A 23,076-nucleotide genomic window follows, 5' to 3' on the forward strand; every position below is an offset into this window, starting at 1 on the left:
GAATAGTGGTAGTGTCAAGTTTCTTAATAACAGGAAGTCAAAGTTTTATGTACATGCTTATTTGTAACAGAGATGATTTTTAATTAGCAAATTATTGATTTGGCTACTCTCTTCAATTCTAAAAATCATGGCTTGTGTATACCGTATAGGCAGGTTTTTTTTAAATCAATGCTTAATAGGGGGGATTTTTAGATTTTTAATTTTTTTTTTAATTACCACTGTCACTTACTAGTGTCTGATTTTGTTTTCGAAACTACTGGTACAATAATGAGAGTGTGGTACCTCCAGCATTGCCAGAAAACTGGAGAATTTTCACCAGTGTTCCTTTCTGCAGTAGACATCTGTTGCATAAAAATGGTAAATTCTGCTATTGATGCCATTGTGCAAAGTGGTGTCATATGTCATGAATTTCAGCAGAGGCCCAAAAGTCACTTCAGGTAAGTGACATCCCAGGGTATGAGCTAGGCTGATTGCTGAAGACCAGCTAGATCAGCAGAGCTTCTCAGGGCTTTCACTGAAGCGCTCCAGTAGAACTCCATCCTGAGGCAGCTTCAGACAAAGCTCTTTCTAACGGTGGATTGCTGAAAGAAATCCTGCTTATCTAGTGGGCTCCCAAGAAAGCTGTCAGGCTGCTGCTAAGTAGAAGTGGTGAGCAGACTTGGAAATATGTGGGCAAAGGACCTGTCTTAAGGACTTGATCGTCCAGTCCCACTATCTGAAGAGTTCATGTATTCCCAGAAAGCTTCAGATACTACAGACTGTACAGCCCAGGTCATCACGAGCCACGTTTCCTTATTGCATACTCTATAGCTAGGGCTGTGGTGGAGGATGAGGTGGCAGGCTTATTAATATGCATATTTCACTGATGTTTTGCCCAATTTTTAGGCCTGTGGATGGAAAAATTATACCTGCTCGACCTCCCCCACCTAAAAGTGTTCCTGGAAGGCCACCTCCACCAAAACTCTCTGCAGCCAAGACCACCTCCCAGAAGGATGTTCTGTCACGATCTGCTTCTGACATCGCTCCTGATAAAAAACCCAGCAAGTTCAGATTGGGACCCAAGAGAGCAAAAAGTTCAGTCTTTAAAAATCCAGATCCAGCATTACCTCCTAGGCCTAAACCAGGTCATCCTCTCTACAATAAGTACATGGTGAGAACAGAGGTACTGTATCTGAGACTTGTTTATAGAACAGTGCTGGTGAGAACAGTAGTGAAAAAGGTAGTAAGGTGGGTTACTGTGGTGTGGCTTTCAAAGTGTATCTATCAGCATAATCTTCCTTAGAAAATACTAATAGGTAAATAGTAATAAGTACTGTGAGGTAATACTGGAGAAGGCAATATATACATGCAAAGTATAGATATATGTGTGTGGGGGGGTTGTGTATATATGTGATTTTTATATTTATATCTTTAACGTATAGCTTTTGGGTTTGAGGGGTTCTTTTTACAGTCACCAGTTCTGAATTCTATTACAGCACGTAAAACGATGCTAAATAATTGTGTTTGTATACTGGTTTTCCCTGTATATGTCAAAATGCTCAAGGAAACTGGGGGAGCATTAGAACTTAAAAAGTAGTTGTCCTTGCTTCATCAAGCCTACAAAGAGTGAGGAACGTAACATCACTTATCTTACATTTTCATTCTATTGATACCATCCCTTTTCATTATAAAAATGTTTCTTTTTGGTATTTACATGTGTTATTAGGGACTATTAAATGTAAGTGGCTCAACATTATGGATAAAGAGGAGAGAAATTGGTCAGTCATCAGAGCTGGTGACTGCTTTAATCAGTGTTGGTGTCAAAAAAAAAAGCACCCACACAACGTCAACATTCATCAGTATGAAGTGGAAGTTTTCTGTTGCCATATTGTTGATCTTCACTCTTGCATTTATATCCTTGGTGGAGCAGAGGAGCAAGTAAGAGAGCGAAGGGTGTATCTAAGTTAACAGTAGGAAGAGCTTTGAGATAAGGGAAGCCTGTTGCTTCCTCTCCAGTGTAGCCACACATATTTACACAAGAAACATGTGACATTGTTGTAGATGAGATTTTCTTCAGTAGCAGGTCACTAGTAATTCCCTGCCCTCAAGTGTTACTGTCAATGAATTTTTTCCCCCCAAGTTGTTTTTCCAGCGTCCTCCATGGCAAATGAACACATTTCTGTGTCAGTGTGCCGCTGAACATCATGTACCACGTGGTATGGTAACAGCTAGGTAGCTAAGAAACTTTTAAAGCAGGTGGTAACACCTGGGTTTCTCGAAGTGGCCTTCGTATCACCAGCAGTCCGTTCTGAATGCCTTCCAAAGAAGCTCGTCCTCTTCCCCCGGACTCCTAAATTAGTTACCTGTAGTAGGTGGTTTGATTATTTCCATCATCTGACCATTTTCACTTGCAGTAGGAATTTCCGGTGCTTAGAAATTAAACAATTTTTTCCATTTACCTTTGTTTCTATTCAAGCAACCTGTGCCTCATGGAGTTGCCAAGGAAGATTGTCTTCCCAGAAACACTGGAGAACTGTCCTGTAAGGTAAGGCATTTTTTTTTTCTGCTGATAAATATTTAATGAGCGAGACTGCCATTGCATTACAGTATCAAGCGCTTTAGGCTTTAAAGGTTACACTAAGAAATGTAATAGTAGTTTATTACATCCTTGTGTTTCTTTAATAAAAACAAAACAACCATGAAAACAAAACCCAATAATGGTTATTTGCTTTATAGCACAGGGACATTCTGCTTACAGAGCACAGCAACAGTAATTACTTGGGAGTGCCAGAAGGGAAAGAAACTGGTAAAGTTCCTCTGTCTCATAGGAAAATAATCACTCCCTTGGCTGAGTATCTGAAAAGTGGGCAAAAGATAAGCGAGTAGTTTCATGAAGTGGTTGTACATGATGTATCAGTGAATTGGCTTTGACATATGGATATCAAAGTATTTTCCTCTCTGGGCTTCTACAATACCTAGCCTGGTTTTAGGGCATGACTGTATTCATATTAAATAGGTAGTATAAGTTATAGCTGTTAGCAGCCTTTTTGATTATTATCAGAAACCTGCATGGCTGAAATAGATTTCTATGCAATCTGCTGTTATCTGTTGTAATTCATATTATTCTGGCCTTATCTTTGTCCGTGTTGGGGTTTTTGTACACAATTAATGACTTTGAATGTAATTCACGCACAGTGATTATCATTGGTACAGTCTAAAACTTCCTAGTGGATGGGATAGAGAAGAAGGCTCAGCATTTTTCACATTTTGAGTGTAATTTCCCTATATAAAGATCTCACAACAAATTTGTCATTTCTTCTCTGCGTTATCTTCTGTAAGCAAAGGTCTATGGCTTGCTGGCCCCTCTAAAATGCTGGGCAGTCAGCAGATGTGCTGCCCAGGCTGAGTGTGCTGGGGAGGGTTGGGCTGGAGGGTTCTCTCCGAGCGAGGAAGAGGAACTGGCAGCACACAGGACCAAGCAGCAGCGCAAAACTTGGCCACAACCCTTGCAATGAGAGTTGCTATCATTGCTCCAGATTTCTGACCCACAGAGATAGCTGAGGCTTTCTCTATACTGGGAAAAGTTACGTGCCTTCCCTTCCTTTTACTGGCTCAGAAGTAATTTTGGTGAAATGCATTCCAGTTTACATTGGCAAAAGGTGTACAGAATGCAGACCCATAGATGTGTGACCCATGCTAATTATTGCCTCCAAAGGTGATTCTCTGATACCAGAACAGTGTGTCCAAGGTCAGAAAATCACTTTCAGAGTACATAACAGGGAATCTCTGTTAGTATCTTCTGTGATTTAGAAACCATTTGGATTTATTTGTTGTCAGGATTCAAACCACCCTCCAAAAGTTTCCAACCCAAGCGTACCTCATGCTGTCGTCCTGCATGATTTTCCTGCAGGTAAGTAAATGTGAATATTCTGGAAGCTTGTTTTACTCCAAGACTTTCAAATGGGAACTTTTGTAGGGACTAGAACTTAAAAATTATGAGGAAGCTCAGCCTGCAAGGTCTGCGTGTAGAGTTGTTCAAATCCATGGGTTTAGCTATAGTTGGGCTAGCCTTTTAGTTAAAGCTAACTGGTTTATCAAGTAAAGTTACCCATAATAATTGCATTACCCAATTACGAAACAAACATTACACAATTACTCCAAAAACTCATTCTGATTGTCTGTGGGGTTTATATGAAGGTTTTACTTTGAGAAAATTGGTGAGTGTGACAAATAAAATGATGCTGTCTTACAGAGCATGCTGATGACTTGAACCTTCATTCTGGAGACACCGTTTGTCTGCTGGAGAAAATCGATACTGAGTGGTACAGAGGAAAATGTGGGAGTCGCACAGGGATATTTCCTGCCAGCTTTGTTAAAGTAGTTGTATGTAGGCCTTGTATGCATTGCTACATAAGATCCTATTGCATTTGTTTTCTGGTTCAATTTAACTATGGATCCTGTGTGTCTTAACTCCATTCTGTAGCTGGATAATCTCTTTTCCCTCTGGCAGTGCAGAAGACCTATCTACTTGTTTGTGTGGTATTAGAAAGATGCTTGATTTGGCACAACCGACTTGTGTTATGGGGATTATTTTGCTGTTAATTTGAGGCCAAGTGAGAAAATCATGGCCCTTACCAGATTCTCTTTGTTAACCTGGGTTGTTTCTCAGGGCCTGCAGAGCAGGTTATTTTTCAGAGCCACACGTAAGAATCAACACTCAGTAAGATGGTTGCTTTTTGTGCCTCCCCTCAACCCCCCAGCTTCTCTCATTTTCTTACCCCTTGAACTGGACTGGAATCACCACTTTTATAGCCTTGTGGTGAACTAGGTCAGGGCAGCAGCTGCACCCAACGAAACATGTTTTTTTTTCTTCCCAGAATATTTTTTTTCCAGCTGGATCAATTCACCTAAGTGGCTAACTAAGTGGCTGCACAAATGGTTGTGCTGGCACAGTGCAAGGAGATGGTGTTTTTGCAAATGAGCAGCTTAAAGCAATCCTGTTACTGAATGTGACGCTTGACAGTGATGGCAGGCAAGAGACAGGTGCTGTTTTGGAGTCCAGTAGCAATTGAGTGAGTGCCTCATCTTTAAAAGAGACACAGTAGGGTTCACTGGGTCAAAAGCTGGGTCAAATCTACTGCAAGCCTGAGTCTGACATTGAACTATTTTGTGACAGTGGGAAAAGCCGTTGGGCTGTCCACACCCGCATAGCGAAGGTGTATGGCTGGGCATTAAAGACAGTAAGTGTCTGTTGTCAGGACAGCTGGTAGAGAGGAGCACTGCTGGTAACTGCTGGTACATGGACAATACCAAGCCTTTGGTAACCATCAGAGAGTGTAGGGTGTCTGTCTGGTTTGTAATGGTGCTACTCAAGAAAGATTTTAGAAGAGCTGAAGAATAAAAACTAAACTCGGGGTTAGTAATAATGGAACCACGCTCGATTCACTTTCATGAGAAAGAATTGTTAGCTAAATTGCACAGACCAACAATTTAATTTAAAAGCCTTTGTCACTACTGATGGCTAATAGTGAAAAGATTTTGTGTGAAAGCAGTGGAATGAGTACTTGGAATCAAAGTCAGCATTGATACAGACAGATACAACTTCATAAAAGCTAGGGAAGACGTATTCCATATTTCTGTTCTAGTTGTAAAAGGTGGTTACCCTTTGAGTGCAAAAATCTTTTGTTTCAGCAAAATTGAAAAAAAAAAGCAAAAAGTGTGTAGTACATGAGGCTAATTTACTGAGTGAATTCTCCTGTCCATTCATGTGAGATCTGATCTTGATACAAGGTCTCTACATAATACACTATAGTGTGTTTTGCAATATTGAGCTGGGTAGGAGACCTAACGATGATACATGGCTATTGCTTCCCACAGAACCTTTGTTAGAGGAGCTGGTATCTGTGGTACTTCAAGAGCACTGCAAAGGTTATTTGTCCTAAAAGGCAGCATGATTTCCTCCAGTCCTTCACATAAGCTAATGAAACATTCTTGTTGATTTTAGGGGAACTGGCTCACGTGATAGCAAGCACTCAAAGCTTCTCACTGGGGTCTCTAGGCTTGCAGTCTTATACATCTCACAGATCATCCTTCATGTCACAACAAAACCACAACTGAAGTCCTCTTATGATAAAGGACTTCAATGCTGTCTGGTATATCCATGTATTGATTTTCTAAATTCTATTTCTCCAGTTCAAGTGAGATTTGTGAGATGTATTTTTGTTTGGAGGGCAGCTGGCTGCCAAAGCCCAGAAAAGATAAGTGTAAACAATAATTTTGTCTATTGTGATATATTGCGCTAGTAAATAATAGAGAGCAATTACCAAATGAAAGTTGGGAGCTAAATGCAACACATGCAGTAGCATCCAGTCCTATATTCTGTCAATCAATCATGCCACAAGTAGAAACAGTAAACCTGCTTCGTAACAGAAAACATTTAAGAGTGCTTCTTGCTTGCATGAGATTGAAAAATGAGAAATCAGGCATACAAACCCCAAATCTACATTAATACGGTCATATATCATATCACGCCAGTGACTGTAGAGCGTCACATGGAGTTCATAACTGGAGCTTACGCTTAGCTGAAAAATAGATTATTTTAACTAGTTCCAAGTTTATTGTAGTTATGTTGCCACGTCCTTGAAATGGAAGATTTTACTTATTTTGTTGTCTTATTAGATTGATGTTCCAGAAGAAGGCAACAGGAAAAAAATACCCTGTTCATCACGATGTATTAAGTAAGTCAGATAAATCTTATTTTCTTTCTCGTGTTGATTTACTAGGAAATAAAAAGCAAGATAACTTTGAGGCAGGTGTTATCCGCACTGAGGTTAATACAGTTAACAGTTTCTTCACCAAAACACATTTTAAAAATTAAGCTCTCAAAACTGAAAGTTTTTGACATTTTAGTAAGACTCATGTTCAGGTAAAAAATGCCTAAAAACTTGCTTCATGGCTTAAAAAAATTAGTAGATCACTTTATAATAAATGTTTATAATAGATATAGTCCCCTTCACTCACTTTCCTTCCTTTTACAAGCTGTATTAGAAGAGCATTTTCCATCATTTTTCATTAAAATCGGTTACAGAAACTGTGAACCAATCTGATTAACCTCAGCAGCATCACACTCCTCTCTGCTCCTGGCCTGGTTATTTTCTTCCAGTATCCTCGTAAGATGTAACATGGTAGGGCTCCTAGTCATCTGAAAGAACAAGATAAAATGGGACAGAATATTGCTATACTTGAAGTAGAGAAATCTAACTTTAAATTGTGTAACTATACAGGTGAACCTAAAGTTTCCCAGATAAAATTACCAGATGTACTTCAAGCACTTTCATTTCTGATTTGCAAAGAACTTGTACTAAGATTTGTGGGCAAGGAACAGCTTTTCAGGCTATGTTTACCTAATGATGAGTTATTGGATTTTGTAATCATTCATTGCAGCAATTAAAGCAAGTTCAGATAGAGGCAGGAACTACTAGTTTCAAAGCCAGCATTCAGTTTGCTCTTCAGATGGCATTTGGCTTATATTAAATGAAACTTTGTTTTTAGAAGCTGCTTCTACAATTAAGAAACAAAGTGCTAGCTGTGTCCTGAAGCTTTTGCAAAGATGGGAGTGGGACTCAAGCTTCTTAAATTGGTTGCATGCTATGATACTATAGAAAGAATTAAAACCTATTATCACTTTTTTCCAGCATGGTATTTCTGATAAATCAAGAATTTTCTTAGGGTAATTTCTTCTGTTCATTTTATTAATTTATTAAATTATTACCTCTAAGTGAGGGAAAATATTAATTACATTTTATATAGTTTCTTCAGTATTATACCAAATTATCAGATGCATTGTTGTTTATTTCTTCAATGGAAAAGTTACTTCCCTGTGCCTGGGATAGGTTTATACAGAATAAAGCTTGTCAAAGTAGATAACAACTAGCTTCCCTGTGTGAAGCCTCCACGTATTTGGGATTTGGAGCAAACACCCACCCCCCCACCCATGTTTGATTACATCTAAATTGGATGCTAGCTCAAAAAAACATCGACCTCTCAAAAAAAGTGCATCAGGACACTTACTTGGATATAGGCAAAAATATAAAAAGGGAGAGGTAGCCTAGAGACAAAGTGATACCTTTTTGTTTTTTGGTTTTTTTTTTGTGGTAGGGTCTTACACAAAATCCTGTAGCAGGGATGGGAACCAGGGCTAGTCTCCAGCTTTCCCCGCATTCTATCTTCAGTGCATTCTTTCATCATTTTAAAGATAGCAATCCATTTTTTGCACAATGCCGTCTTATTAGTAAGCAGGCAATAATAATAAATAAGCTAAGTAAGTTTCTTTTTTATTTGTGCAGAGGCCCAAGATGTGTAGCACGATTTGAATATATTGGAGATCAGAAAGATGAGCTCAGTTTTTCAGAAGGTGAAACTATTATACTTAAAGAGTATGTAAATGAAGAATGGGCCAAAGGAGAGCTCAGAGGCTCGTCTGGAATTTTCCCCTTGAACTTTGTGGAAGTAATTGAAGATCTGCCTGGAACAGGTATGAATATGTTGCAAAGATCTTCAAGAACATGGTTTTGTACTGCATCCGTGTAGGAGAAAAGTCCAAAAGGACAATAAAAGCGGGAAGGAGGTAGAAAGGAAGAGAAGACAGATTATTTTTTTTTAAAAAAAGGAATAGTAGGACTTCTTAAGAAGCTATTCTTACAATCGCTTTGAATATCTAAAGTCTTTATAATTAGTAACATTATGAATAGTCATCGCTGCTATTCTAAATTCTGCTTTACTTATGCAGGTACAGGAGCAGCACTGAAGAACAAGGTGGAGGTTTCTTCTTCCCTTCCTCAGGTAATGAAGTTGTATAGGTGAGGGCCAGAATTTACATAGTGGTTTCACAGATTTACACAGACATTTACATATTATAATGTCAGATTAACTTTAAATCTTTAAACCACAACTTCAAACCTGAACGCAACACAACTCCCACAGTGCACAATGCTGCAAGGTCACATCTTGAATTCTGACAGTTGGTCTAAACTGATTGTATTCATAGCTTCTGGCAAGTTAGCATAAGTGCATTTTTATCCTTTGTGCTTAAGCAAATTCTCATTAGCCCTATTTTAAGTATTGCTGCAGTGGTCTAATTTTGAATTTATTAATCCTGTACCCTGCTACCAATGATAAAAAGGAACACATCTGAGCCTGGATGAAATTCTGTGGTAATTGCTGAAATGCCATTCTAGCCTACATCTGTAGTGATACTGTGGAATGAGAGAGAGTCAGGACACCTGTGGTCTGTACAGCTGCGTTCATCACTATCCACAGCTTACAGGCTCCATTAACGCTTCTAAAATTAATGCGTTTCTTCTGTTCGCTTGACTAGAACAACAGACGCTCAACAGAGTGGTGTGAAGCGCTTCATGATTTTACAGCAGAAACCAAAGATGATTTATCCTTCAAAAAGGGGGACTACATCCAAATACTGGAGCAAGTAGATTCAGAGTGGTATAGAGGAAGACTGAACGAAAAGGAAGGAATTTTCCCAGCAGTTTTTGTTCAGACCTGCTCAGGTACGGTGCTCCTACTAGATGTCAATTCATTATTCTGTCATGACAGATTTCTGGGAGAAACCAACTATTCCACTGCGTTAACAAGCTACACACCACCACAGTCCTTAGTATCCTAAAGCTTAACTAACTGTTGAGCGACCCTCTCTAATAATAGCACTATAATGCTCTAGTCAGCGAGTAATCTGGGAGGTGATAGGCATACTGGGATGGTCTGAAGTGTCATCTGGGCACAGGCAAAACAGGACCATCGAGTTGCCTATAGCAGGAATTCAGGGGTGCAAAAGGTGGGGGGAAGCCCAGTTTTCCCTCAGCTGAAGAGAAACGCTGCAGCACTGCCAAAAAGAGCTGTTAGAGCTGTAAATAACTACAACTGCTCTTTCTTGGCACAGAACTACTGTAATCCCCTTGAAGCAAGGAATCAACAACACTTGCTCTCCTCAAGTTCCTGTTTGGTCCCCAAATCAATGCAGTCAAACCTTGACAGAAGAGACAAAATCAGAATTTTTTCCCACAGTTTTTGCAAGTAAAGCAAACATTTAAGTGAGCGAACTTTAAATTTAGTCCTCCTAGAAGCAGAACCATGAGAATGTGTTAGTACTATAAAATGAACTTGTGTCGAGATTTTTATTCCAGTAAGACAGGGAATTTGCTAAGCAGCAGTAGTAATAACATCTAGACATGCTGTAGCACAGTAGCGGGGGGGGAAACATGACAATGACAGGAAGCTTCTCCAGAAAGAGAAATTTCTTTCATTCCAATCCAAGTAATTTGTCTTGTCCTCATTTAGCAGCCAGGGTAGAGCTGTCACAGTCCGTAGGAGGGAAGAAAGGAAAAGCCAAAGCTCTTTATGATTTTCATGGAGAAAATGAAGATGAGCTTTCCTTCAAAGTAAGTACCTCTCTTAGCCCAATTTTCCAAAAGGTCTTATGGTCCTAAACAATGCTAAAAAATAAGATTTATCCACTGTGAAAATAGGCTTGGAACAAGAAAGAATGAAGGGCATAGACTAGGCATAGATATTAACACAATTGATAAATGGTCTCTCTAAAAAAATTTCTTTCCCTTACTTCTTTTTTGCATTGGCAAAATCTTCATTGAAGACATTGAAAAAGAGGTCAGGAGTTGCAGAATTCCCGACTTCTCTGATCGAAGACAAACCAACCTCATTTTGCAGTGCATTCAGCTCTCAATCGGTTGATATCGTCAAGGGAGCCCCTCTTTTAACAAGACAGACAGCAACAGGGAGAATAGCAGTAAGAGTGCCGGTGCTACAGCAGCAGTGCCTCAAAGGGACACCTAGTACAGCAAAATCTGAAAGTTTGGCAACACAGCACACAGTTGCCATGGGAACAAGGGGAGAAATTAAATACTTGCTGGATGCCTAGATAATATTAAGAACCATGAACAAGAAACAGCGTGCCCTGTAGATTCAGTCATGATTTAGGTAACTCTGTCCTCAAAAGCTGAGAAACAGCAGACCCAGATTTGGGAGGCCCAAAATTGTGTTTATCAGCTGGAAGACACTATTTTTCCCTTCTAAAACTAGCAAAAAAATTAAGTTTCAAGCATTGCAAGCTGCTAATGCTAAAGGATATAGGTGATTCTTTAAAACAGAAAATGGTAGTGGAGGTACTGGAAAGAAAGCCGGGGCCAGGATGGTATTTTAGATGAGGGTGTGGCATGGCACAGTGGGAACAGGAACAAGGAGCTGCAATTTTATTTTCAGCAGCTACACTGAGCGCTTTCCTTTTTGGGAAAGGCAAGTTTCCAGAGGAAAAAGGCAAGTTTCCAAGTGCTAGAAAATATTAGGACTAAATTGAAGGAAACAAAACCCCCACTCTGAAGTGTTTTAAGAAAAGAAACCTTCATAACAGAGCTGGGAAACATACCAAAGTACCAAGCAAGGCAGGGGCCCGTGAGCCAGCCCTCTAACTTACCCACCCGACCTGGAGAGCTGAAGTGATGCAGAAGTACCCAGCAGTCCTATCTTTTCCTTCTGGAAGGCTGTAATTTTTCAGCATAGACAAGTATTTACCCCAAGAGAAGCTTCAGCTGGCTTTGGCAAACCATCTCAGAGATGTAACCAACAGAAGAGACTGGCCACATCCTACTTCTTCTCTTTTTTGATTGATACTGCTTCTGAATAACATCAGCTACGCCTGTGTTAACACTCCGCACTGTAAGCTGTACTGGCTCACATTGCTTCTTCTCTTACAGGCAGGTGATACAATAACAGAGCTGGAATCTGTAGACGAGGACTGGATGAGTGGAGAGATACAAGGAAAGTCTGGGATATTTCCCAAGAACTTTGTTCAGATTTTAAAAACACAGTGAAGTGTTGCCTCTTTGTACTCCCTGCATGTGGGAGAGAATGTTTTCTATCCTAAAGGCACAGCAAAGACATCGTGTTTTGACTATCAATGTTTTGCACTACTTTTTCTAGACAGTCATATTAGTATCTTGAAGTCAAATAAGAAAATTTTAGTCTTTTGTGACAGTGTATGTAGTCATGCTTCATGAATGCTCTGAGAGCAAATACAAGCAGGATTTTCAGTGGTTTTCAACTAGGGAAATACTGTGGTGCAACACCATTTTAACTTAAATAGCATTCTAGTATGTTTACTATCTGGTATTACATTTATCATGCACAAAGTCTGCATAAAGTAAGGTTCTTTGGGCTTCTTTAAAAACTTTAAAATCCAGATTTTAAAAAAATGTTTTTAAGATATAATTACAGCACTCAGTATGTAGATCAAGTTTGATATTCAGGTCTCATTACTGCTCATTACTTCCACATTAGCAGTAGAATCCACTTGTTTTATGACTTAGAGGATAAGAAAGATAATATATTTCATAGTAGAAAAATATCAAATCTAATACTGGTAAGAGGGAAAACTCAGAAACAAATCCTTGTGTAGTATTCTTTTCTTAGCCCAAGCTGCTTATACAGGACAATCACAAAAGTAAAACTTAAGTATTTTGCCTCATAATGAATAATGTTCAAATTAGTAAGAATCATCTTAGACCTTTCTCCCTTCCCCTAAAATCCTTTTCAGATACAGGTTTAGATTTTTCTGCTGCCCACTGTCCTTCAAGCACCATTGTACCCCTCTTTCCCAGCTGAAGTTAGCTGTGACAGCATTTACTGTTTTCTCCGATCCCCTCCGTGCAGTAGCTGCACTATTCCAACCATTTGCCCCTCCGTGCCCTTCAGCTAAGCGGAAAGCCAGTCTTCGCTCGTTCTGCGTTTCATTTGTCACTCAAGCACCGAGATATACTTCAGTAATGCTATTCCTATCCTTAACATGAAGGATATTACACAGCCGCGGTTTTAAGCTTTCAGCAGACACGGGCTTAGTTTCCAGTTTGTTACCACATACCAGCTCTACTGAGCATCATTACAACTGGTCTGTCGAGGCCTTAAGGAAAACACGCCTGGCAAGAAGGTACTTCGAGCAGCTCTAATGAAGGCATTTAGTAAAAAGCAGCAGTATGACTTGAACAGCAAACTAAGACGTGATTGAGGTAGCGTGACATAAAAGGAACTTCTGGCAGTAAACTCCTTTCTGCAACACCTGCCTTCTGACAAAATAGTTAAATGCATCTTGATTAACTCCTAACTTCATCGGACTGGAATAGAAAGAAATTATGCTGCAGCTGGCTTTGATTGCTGACAGTATTTCATCACTGTCTAACAAAAAGGAACCAGTAAGCTGTTGTTACGGGTCGTTACTTCAGAGACATGCGGATCACCAGGCACTGGGACACCCTTAGAAACTTTTTCTTTGTGCGTCTGCAAGTTCAGGCTGCAGAAGCGCCCACAGTTGAGCAGCAGACGGAGGCTGGAAATGAGAATGACTGACCTCGAGACGTTTTGCCTTAGTCATGTGCCTGCCTGCAGCTTTATTGATAGGAGGTTTAAGGAATACAGCAACAAACACCTACTGCTACAAAAGATCAGAGTGCATCTAAATTGGTGCCAATGCGTGCTGGGGGGGAGCCCAGAGCCCTCCCCTCCCCCTGCACTGCACTTTGGTTACCACCACAGCCGGCATGAACAAGCTCACAGCCAAAATTGAACTGAAAGATGCTCCCACAGCAGGGAACGGGCCTCCAGTCTCAGTAGCGGACTGGAACTCCGCTGACACGAGCCCACAGCAGAGCCACCGGCACCTCGGCACCACCCTGCTCTGCAGTCAGTCACACCACAGCACTCGCAAATACCAGGCGCAGGTGTCAGCCCTCAGCTCCGGAACCTTCACGCCCCAATATCATTCAGACAACTAGGGTATGAAGATCACACAAAGGTTTAATGAGCAAAGAATTTCACTTTAACTTTCTTTACGGGGATTAACATTAGAAAAACAATTATTATGGGCTATTCTAGGAAAATGGAAACAATTTATACAGCTGTTATTCAGTTTTACCTTCCCCAACAAGTCTATCCGGAACTCCTGTGGAATCAAACTTTTAACATAAGTCCACTCTGAGGACAAGTCTTCCCACTCTCCAAGTTCTCCTGCCCGCAGATTCCAAAGGTTTTTGTTGTTTATTCCAATAAAACAGCCATCTCCTCCTAGAGAAATCCAAGTAAACAGATAGCTTTCCAGACTTGCAAGCCCACTCTACTTTTCAGCCATGAACTCTGAGTGGATCCCCCTTCTTCCACCATGACCTGTGCCAACACAATCCCTGAACCTCCAGTGAGAGCAGCAGAACCCAGCAGAGCCTACAGCAACAAACCCGGTACCCGGGTCCCCCGAAGACGTACCGCATCATTGTGGTGGTGTATGACGTTTACTTCCTGTTTGTCTGGCAGTTTTCTAAGATTTTGATACAACTCTCAAAAGCAGAACTGAATTTTTTGATATTTTTTTTCAGTTTCCTCTTCCCTGTTTTTATAACTGTGACCAGTTGTTTTTGTAACTTCCACTGAATGTTTAAAGTCAGTGCCTATCAGCAGGTAAGACCACTCTGCTTTATTTTAATCACCTCCTCCCCACGACGCAGGGCAGGAAGAGCAGCAAAGCCTGATGTTCAGCGCAGGGAGTGCCATCCAAGGGCTGCTCGCGTTGCTGCAGGCAGCTACAACAGCATAGTTACTAGAACTGAAAACAAAATTGGATGGCTTGGCTTTTACAGGAAGGGATTTTCGTAAGACTTGATGGCCTAGGATCACCATGAAACGGCATACAGATCAGAACATGAAATTCCTAAGGTGTACAGTACATAATCTGCAAAAAAAAACCAAGAATGAGGTGGAGCACAAATCCTAACTGCAATATAGTAGCAAATTTCAGCTGTAATTTTTGAAATTCAGCTAAACCTCCATACATTAGTGTGATAATAAAAGCCTCATTTACCACAACATTTTCTGTTTGACCCACCCTCTGGAAGTATCTTCAGGAAAACATCTTTGTTCTGTGTACAAGTAACAGTGTCATAAATAAATATTTGTTAAGTCCAGTAAGTTTGTTATGGTACCTCTGTAAATTAAGAATGTATTTAACCAATAAAATTTTTATAATTAAGTCATGATGGCATTTTAATTGTCTTACACTGTGGATAGCTGAGCTTTCCATTTGACATGATAGATCTCATTCTGCTTATGTATTTAACCCGAGGCCAAAAACAACCCACAAAACCACCAGACCCCAGCCCCCAAACAACAGTACAATGATACTGCACCACCTGACAAGTAGTCCAAACCCCTCGGAGAATCCCGATGGCTTTAACGGTTTATTCAAGCCTTCGGCCTCAGGTACATTTCACACTTGCCCCCTGCAGAATCTCTATTTGCTACCTGCAGCAAGCAGCTGCCATTGTGGCACATCACACAAGACAGGGATGCTCTACTCTTGCTTTGGCAAGATTACTTGTGACAAAGGCATGGGCTGACCCTGAGCCAATGAAAAATTCTACATGTACTTAGTGCGCTCTGCTGACTGCTGCAATTCATACACTGTGATTTTTCACACGGTATTTGTATAGGGGATGCAGAAAATCTTCCTTCCTGCTTGCTCTCCCCCCCATCTGAAACCACTTTCTAAAGCTTGCATGTCGTACTAGGCTTTCTGCAACGTAAGACTCCTCAAACGTACAGCTGAAGGAAAAATTAACAGGAGAAAAACACAGTAGTTTTCAGAACCACCTTAGGATTCTTAACTCTCCTAGTCTACGTACAGAGAATACAGGCCAGTTGCAGTCCCTTATTTTATTTGCAGATTTTTCTCAAAGTATTTAGAAGTATAGTAATATGAAATGCAAAAACCTGCAGAGAGCCCTGTCGAACAGTCACCAAGCAGAGAAAATACAGGCAACAAATCCGTTACTGGAAAGCTCCGACAGCTTTTATTCTGATGCAGGGCTGGAATATATGGACAAATATATATGTATGTATATACACACACACCTGCATTAGAACTTAGTAGGTTCAAGGACTTCCAGCCTCACCACACTTACCCTAAATCGTGGTTTGTTTGTCTAACTCCAGTAAAGAGTCCTCATTTTTGTTGAGAGATGTCCGAGATGTGGAGGGGCGTTTTTTGCAATTTATGGCTTCAAGAACCTGACTGCCTGGGACGCAGAGGGGAGTGACACCCACCTCAACACACAGGTGACAAGAGCAAAGCAGATTAAAACCAGCGCTATTCCTTTCTCCTGTTTTGGTATCAGGCAAGTTTTGAGCACTCACTATGCTTCCACTATACAAACCAGAAAAAGCAGAACAAGTAGGCCTAGTATTTACAACCCAACAAAGACAGTTACCCAGTTAGTAAATCATGGGCTGTTCTAAATATCATCCCCCAGATTAAAACAGTCACTTGGAATCACAGCATGAAACAGTATCACCTACAGCCTTCTAAATAAACTAGAAAACATTCTTTTCATTTTGCATAGTATTTGCTCCAAACCAGAATTACCAACCAGGAAAAGGTGAAAATCCCTGACGCCAAAGAGCACAGTGTCACGGGTAGCGTCCCTCTGCCTCTCCCCTAGTATCTTTGTCACAACAGTAACATTTCTGTATGTTCCTCCATTTCTTGTCCTCTGCCATTTCCCAGCTTACTGCAAGAGCTTCCGCTATCTCAGCCACCTCCCCAAACAGGCCAGTACTACTCTGTTCTCAGGTTAAATCACAGACTTTTCAACAATTTAATACCGCTAAGTGTAAGTCTGTTGCCCAATTGTAAACAAAACATGCTAATAGTGCAAAATACTACTTGTTTTAGCCAGAAAAACACACTCTTCAATTATTAGGCCAGCATAAGCTGAACAAGAAGCAAACCCGCTATCAGATAACAAAAAAAGCACTCTTAAAATTTACTCAGAAAATCACTTAAGTGTGCTTTATTTTCAGGGCATTGAACATGGCCTTTTTATGGTAGCATTTTTTCCCCTGACATTCCAAAGGTTTTTCAACTATGATTATGGTTACTCCCCAGTTCTGATAGGGGTTAAAAAACCCCACATACAACCCTGCTCTTGAGCATATTCTGCCTTTCTACACTGCTCAAAACCAACCCTGCTTCCATAATCATCACTACAACTTAAAGGTCTCCGCATCTTTTGACCATCAGCGACTAAACCTATCCCATGAGAGTCACACTGAGTTACCACCACGAAGCTTAGACATACACATATGCAATTTGCATGTACGTAGGTCTGGATAAACCCCCTGAGACTTCCCTATATAAAGAATTCTGGAACAGGTTCCCTGTGTGGCGCCCCATTCACCCTGTACAATGCTCCTCTTTCACCAATACAACAACCTCTGCACAAACCCACAAGTTTTCATGAGGACCAAAATTACTGGGAAAAAAACCACAGACTCCTCGGTACATTGCACTTTCCACCTTTCAAAAAGGACAACCCACCATCTTCCACCCACATCCTAACACTAATCATGAAAAAAAATATCTCAAACAAGTGTTGTTTTTTTTTTCCCCCCAAACCAAAGGGAAGAGGTTTACCTTATTAAAACCCATCCATATATCCAGTACCAATAGCAATATAGGCAACCAAACATTAGTTCTGTATATTAGGACTTTTATTTTCCATCAATTTTTAGTTTCAGACAGACTCTTGCACGGGTGGCTCATATCCATCGGCTCGCTCTACTTTAGTGCCTGCCTCATCGCCAGAAGGTTTTCCAGCACCACCACCTTCACCATGTAGTTCCATCAGCTTGCCCACTAAAAAGAAGAAGCATTATGAACAGCGTGAGGTGCACCTATTTAAACAATTTCTTTAATTGCTGAATTTTTATCACATACAAATTAAACCACCAGAACAGTTTAAAGTAGGTATGATCAAGTCCATTCCAGAAAGCTCACACAAGGAGATGCTGCTGTAGTTAACTGGCAGCCAGACAAAAACAAGTAGTGAAGCGCTACATAATGAAATTACACATTAAACTTTTATTTTTCTGAGAAGAGGTAAAGTCAAGAACCTACTACTGCGTTATATGGGAATGTCAGAAAATGGGAAAATGGAATCATTCCATGTCATCTGGGACCGAAACATTTTGTCATCATTCATTCCCAAGCCAAAGCCTTTAAACAGTCAGCAGCAGTTTCAGGCAAGAATTCAAAAAAAGCTCCCAACTGAATGATCACTGCTTGGCTGTCAAGCCTGAAAGCCAGATGTCGGACTAGAAGGACAAGTGTCCTTTTCACTGCTACAGCTACTTAAGCTTATTATGCTGCTTTAACATCTTTATGCAAAAACAAATGCATTTTAAACTAACAGCTTCCCACATCCTCCTCCAAGAACATTAAAGGTTTGCAGTAATTGACTTACATTCAAACTTGGGCTTCTTCAGCATCTTAACCTTGCGGACATAGACATCATGAAGAGGGTAGATGGACTGACATGCCTTCTCTATGTCTTTGCCAATGCTGTCTGGGATCCTGAGAAATCAGAGAACACACCAGTACCAGAATGTTAAAAATTGTGCCTGCTTCTTCATGAGCAATACAGGCTTAAAATAATTCTTAAAACTACATAATACTCTACAGAAGTTTGAATCATCAATACTGCCTTTGTTCTCTTAACCATTTTCTTCAAGTATGTTTAGATTTTAAGACATTTTCCTTGCAGTGTTAGAAGGGATATAGTACAAGTGTGCTCATTTTGAGAGCAAATCTGCCATCAAACTTCTGGAAGCAACCACCACACTTTAGAACACTTCCTTCTGCCAGAAGAACCCAGAACATCCACAGCCCCGACGGATTCAGAAATACAATTTTAGCCTGTAAAAACACGTATCAAAAATCTATGTAGATCCTGATTTTACATTTACGTAAACATGACGGTTGATGGAAGTCAGAGAGAACATTTGAAGAAAATGGCACCTTAGCTTTTAAACACAAGAGGCACCTTGCCTGGTCTCTGCCAAACAGTACGTGAAGGACCAGCATTCCCTAAGTACTCAGTAACAAGTGACCAACAACCAACTTATCTGAACCGGGCAGGGGGTGGGGGAGGAACCAAAGCTTACAGCTTATTGACAACTTCTTTCAGGTCATTGGTTTGGACCTCTCTGGTCATGATTTCCATCATCTTCTTGCGAATCTGTCGAACCTGCTGATGCTGGGCATACGAGGTCTTGCGGATTTGGTTATTACGCTTCTTCGTAAAACCCACACAGAAGAGGCGCAGTAGGTAACCATCGGTAGTTTTGACATCTACATGGGCTTCAATCATTGTCTACAAAAGAAACGGTCATTTATGATCAGCATGACAGACAGGTTTCTCAAAACTGCACCTGATGCTCATTAATATCTGCTGATGCCACTTCAAACAACACGTCAGTGGATACCTCCTTTCCTAAAAGCCCTAGCAACAACACAGACCTTGCCCTTTACACACCTGCCATTTTTTGACCATGGAGCACATTTTATCCCGGGTGAGGTCCATTCCATGGAAGTTGGTCAGACAATTTTTGCCCTGAACATCCTCAGTTACCAGTTTAAATTTACGGAAGGCAACCTCATCATTCTGCAGGTCAGCCAGACTCACTTCAAATACACGACCCTTCAGTCCATCAGAGGCAATTTCTGTATTATGAAACAAGATAAAACACCTTTCATTAAAATTAGAAAAGTATTATTCAAATCAGATACTCATTTTCATTTGATGTTTTCTAATAGTAGGTGATGCCACTAGCTTCACAGTTCTCAAGTCTATATGTATATTGACAAAGTCAAATCAACTGACAGAACAAAATACCATATTGTTACCTATGTAAGGAATCTTTGGAAGATAATTATCTCAGATGCTGAACAGAAATAGCAGTATACTGCAGATTCCAGTATGTTTAATTATTTGAGGGTTTTTTTTAGAACTGGAAGGGGTTCCAAAGTATTTGGAAATTATGAAAACTAATTAAAACATAAACATAAAAAGCCACACGTGCTCAGCAGATAAAGCAGCAATGGACACATTACTAAGCAGTCATCTCACAGCTCTACCTGTAGGAATTAACCATTTTAACACTGGCTGACATACTTGGTTTACAGTGACCCTTATTTTACTTGTTTCACATATACACAGATCAAAATAACCATCATTTTTGTAACTTTTAAGTGGCAACTATTTAGCCATTCTACACAGCTAACCTTCCAAAAACACTACGACCTGTATCGGGATCCCTGTGCATTCCTAACAGAGAATTCCTTTTCCTAAGGTGTGCCAGATCATATAAAAAAACTTTATTATTCAGTGATAACATCTACATACACTCCCATTAAGTTAGCAATTATAGCTCTCAACAGAGATTGATTTACCTAAAAGCCTCACGTTTCAGTCTCTTTTAACACTATGGTATTTACAGTCCTATTATGACCAAGGTCTCCTGTAACACTGCCTCCACATCCCCCTCCGTGACAATCAGAATGACTTCGTAGTTCCTCAAACTCGTCACGCTACTACAACAGCGGTTCATCAGCAACTGCAGCCATGTCCTTCTGTATCATACCCATGGTCTAGCACTCTTGCACAAACAAGGACCACACTGTATTAACTTCCCTATAACTACTAAGGTCATTTGTTTAAGCAACTCAGTCAACTTAAGAAAACTCAAAGCAAATCAGTTAGAAGTACGTTTTTTTTAAAAAAAAACAAAAAACTTCCAGGTTCATAATATTATGAGCAAAACCAATTTGTCAGCAGTTCTTTACTCGAGTCTCAACTGGAGCTAGCAGGTGGAACAAATACATCTCCCTCTGCTGCACAAAACCCCACTACTCACTAGTTCCTTGAGTCCTGGTGACAAGTGTCTTCCCGATGTTTCGGATATTAAACATTGCTGGTGCTTTGACATCATACCAGTCCTTTTTGGAGAAAGGATCAACCCTTGATTTAAATAAAGCAGAAAAGATATTTTTATACGGACTTTCTCAGATCAAACCAGGCTGACTGAAGTAAGACCTTTCTCCCCCTGTGCCTTCCGAAATGGAAATGCAAACGTCAACATTTTAACGTGAATAGGTTGGCAAGTATACGAATACAGACAGTTAGCATTACTTACTACAGTGAGGCAAAAATTCATTTAAATTTAGTTCAGAATGTCGGAAATCAACTGCACAAACATCATAAAGCCACGGTAACAGAAAACCATACAGCGCTACATTTCTGCTACCGCGCAGGACCGGTACAGGCAGCGCGCTTCACCCAAGCCCCCCACGAAAACCCCTTCATTTCACTTATTGACTTCTGCAGCTAACACGCACCAGGCACAAGGCCGCTTGCGCCAACGCCACCCGCGACCCCCCGCTTCTGCACCGAGCAAGCTGCGCCAGGCCCGCCAGCGCGCAGAACCGCTGCCGGGCGCAGGCCTGGCCGCCCCGGCCCCTGCCCCCCGCCCGGCCGCCCAGCGCTCCCCGCCCCGCGGCCCTTCCCGGCGCCGGGACAGCAGGCACATGGCGGGGCTGCGGGGCGGCCGGGCCCCGCGCCCTCACAGCGACGCCCCCCGCCGCCATCCCCCGCCGCACCGGGGCTCCCCCCGCGGGCCGCCCCTCCCGCCGCCACGCAGCGCGCCCCCCGCCCGGCCGCCGCCATGACAGCCGCGGCCCGCGCCCGGCCGCCGCCATCCGCCCCGCATCCACGGCATCCTGCCGCCTCGGCGTCCCGCCCGGCGCCCCCAGGCCCCGGCTCCTCCTCTCCCGGCCGCCCTTACACTTTCTTCTTGGCGCCCTTCTTGCCGCCCTTGGTGAGACGCTTGTTCTTGCCGACCGCCATGGTCCCGCCCCGCCGAGGAAAAGGCCGGAAGCAGCTGCTCGCGCGAGATTATTCGAGAGCGGGGCTCGCGCGAGAGCCGCGGGCGGTGGAGACGTTCTCGCGAGAGGGGAGGGGGCGGGCGGCCCCCTGGGACGTACCACGGCGGGACGGAACCAACGGCGCGGGGGGAGGAGGGGGGCGCCCCCGCCCTGCCGCGCGATCTGGTCTCTACCGTCGTGCGCCACCGGCTGCGCGGAAGGGCGAGATTTAAGGGGGTAAGAAAGAAATGAGAAGATCTCCTGAAAAATACAGAGTGCAAAAGCTCAGGGCTGTGTGTTTGCAGGACGCAGCGCACCCACGACACCAGCCGCCCTGGCCGCGCCGGCCCCTGCGCGTTCGAAAGGCGGGAGGGGCAGACGTGAGGGGAAGCGGGAGCTGGGGCCGGGGTCGGGCCCTCTGCGGGGCGAACGGCATCAAACATGGCAGACCGGGAGGGTGCCAGGCAGTGGCTGCTGCCGGACTGTGCACAGATCCCGCCTTCATGGAGGAAGAGGGGGGAACGGCGGGGCTGGGAGAGGGAGAAATAATGTCTGTGGCCTCTCTTGTCTCCTTACAAAACCACACAAGGAAGAAACAATATTTTAAAAGCCCAGCTGCCCTGAGATCACGCTGAATGAGGCTTTGCCCATCCCATTCAAAGAAACTCAGATGTCTGGATTTTTGCCGCTCTTACAACTTAGACTGAAAGTCTCAGGCAGTCGTGTGGAGAAAGTCACGTCCTCTCGCTGAGAGGACAGTGCCTGGCAGCAGGTGCCAGGGCGATGTCCCTGCCCTGGCACTGCCCCTCCTTGCTCAGCACTGGGGAGCATGGCCCCGCTGTCAGATCTTTCAGGACCACTGAGATCCAACAAGAGCCCTGTACCCCCTCAGCCTCGCCCCACCACCCCACCACCCCACCCACGTCTGGCCCTCAGAGCTCTTCGTGGGGCACCCAAGCCTCCTCCATGTGCCTTACAGTGCACCCCTGGGTCCCCAGGGAGCCAGCAAGGTGCCTGGCCACCAGGGCACACAGAGTGCTGCTCTGCGGCACCTTGGCTGAACACGTAGGTGCTCAGAGCACGGCACCGGGGATGGGAGATGCCCGAGGAGGGCAGCTGTCCTGCAGGCAGCCAGGGATGGCACTGCCTATCAGACTTGCGCAGATGTGCGGCTCCAGTGGGCAGAGCATACCGGGATGGGGTTTGCTGCTCTGGCTCTGCTCAGAGCAACAGCCCAAAAGGAGGTGCCACCTCCTGCAGGTTCTGTGCAGCCA

The 23,076-nt window shown here is 42.6% G+C and overlaps 2 protein-coding genes and 1 non-coding gene across 8 annotated transcripts in view; 1 reads left to right on the forward strand and 2 right to left on the reverse strand.

The window, feature by feature from the left end:
- Positions 1-15,077, forward strand: part of SH3D19 (SH3 domain containing 19) — an 86,820-nt gene extending 71,743 nt beyond the window's left edge. For 3 of the 6 annotated variants that reach the window (XM_056327105.1, XM_056327155.1, XM_056327114.1), the window contains 10 exons: positions 886-1,162; positions 2,456-2,524; positions 3,817-3,889; positions 4,232-4,362; positions 6,658-6,716; positions 8,325-8,512; positions 8,768-8,820; positions 9,356-9,542; positions 10,330-10,430; positions 11,760-15,077. In XM_056327105.1, the coding sequence (XP_056183080.1) occupies positions 886-1,162; positions 2,456-2,524; positions 3,817-3,889; positions 4,232-4,362; positions 6,658-6,716; positions 8,325-8,512; positions 8,768-8,820; positions 9,356-9,542; positions 10,330-10,430; positions 11,760-11,876 (1,255 nt within the window). In that variant the 3' untranslated portion in view covers positions 11,877-15,077. The remainder of the gene's footprint in view (positions 1-885; positions 1,163-2,455; positions 2,525-3,816; positions 3,890-4,231; positions 4,363-6,657; positions 6,717-8,324; positions 8,513-8,767; positions 8,821-9,355; positions 9,543-10,329; positions 10,431-11,759) is intronic. The other 3 variants (XM_056327124.1, XM_056327145.1, XM_056327134.1) reach the window with 3 other exon arrangements.
- A 2,497-nt stretch (positions 15,078-17,574) lies between these two features.
- RPS3A (ribosomal protein S3A) lies at positions 17,575-21,881 on the reverse strand. Its single transcript, XM_056327169.1, has 6 exons — positions 21,724-21,881; positions 20,797-20,900; positions 19,416-19,603; positions 19,045-19,253; positions 18,345-18,454; positions 17,575-17,737 (listed from the first exon to the last, which is right to left on the reverse strand). The coding sequence occupies exons 1-6, from the start codon at positions 21,783-21,785 to the stop codon at positions 17,616-17,618; spliced, it is 795 nt and encodes a 264-aa protein (XP_056183144.1). The 5' UTR covers positions 21,786-21,881; the 3' UTR covers positions 17,575-17,615.
- LOC130143966 (small nucleolar RNA SNORD73) lies at positions 18,015-18,084 on the reverse strand. Its single transcript, XR_008819951.1, has one exon. It is a non-coding gene; the product is annotated as a small nucleolar RNA SNORD73 (small nucleolar RNA).
- Positions 21,882-23,076: the final 1,195 nt, after the last annotated feature.

Source organism: Falco biarmicus, chromosome 1, assembly GCF_023638135.1.
Source record: "Falco biarmicus isolate bFalBia1 chromosome 1, bFalBia1.pri, whole genome shotgun sequence".
NCBI classification, from domain to species: domain Eukaryota; kingdom Metazoa; phylum Chordata; class Aves; order Falconiformes; family Falconidae; genus Falco; species Falco biarmicus.

Coding starts and splice junctions, on each gene's coding strand:
- RPS3A (XM_056327169.1), bottom strand. CDS start 21,785: ATGGCGGTCGGCAAGAACAAGCGTCTCACCAAGGGCGGCAAGAAGGGC. Junction 20,901..21,723: donor AAGGGCGCCAAGAAGAAAGT/GTAAGGGCGGCC, acceptor ATTTAAATCAAG/GGTTGATCCTTTCTCCAAAA. Junction 19,254..19,415: donor CCATGGTCAAAAAATGGCAG/GTGTGTAAAGGG, acceptor TTTCTTTTGTAG/ACAATGATTGAAGCCCATGT.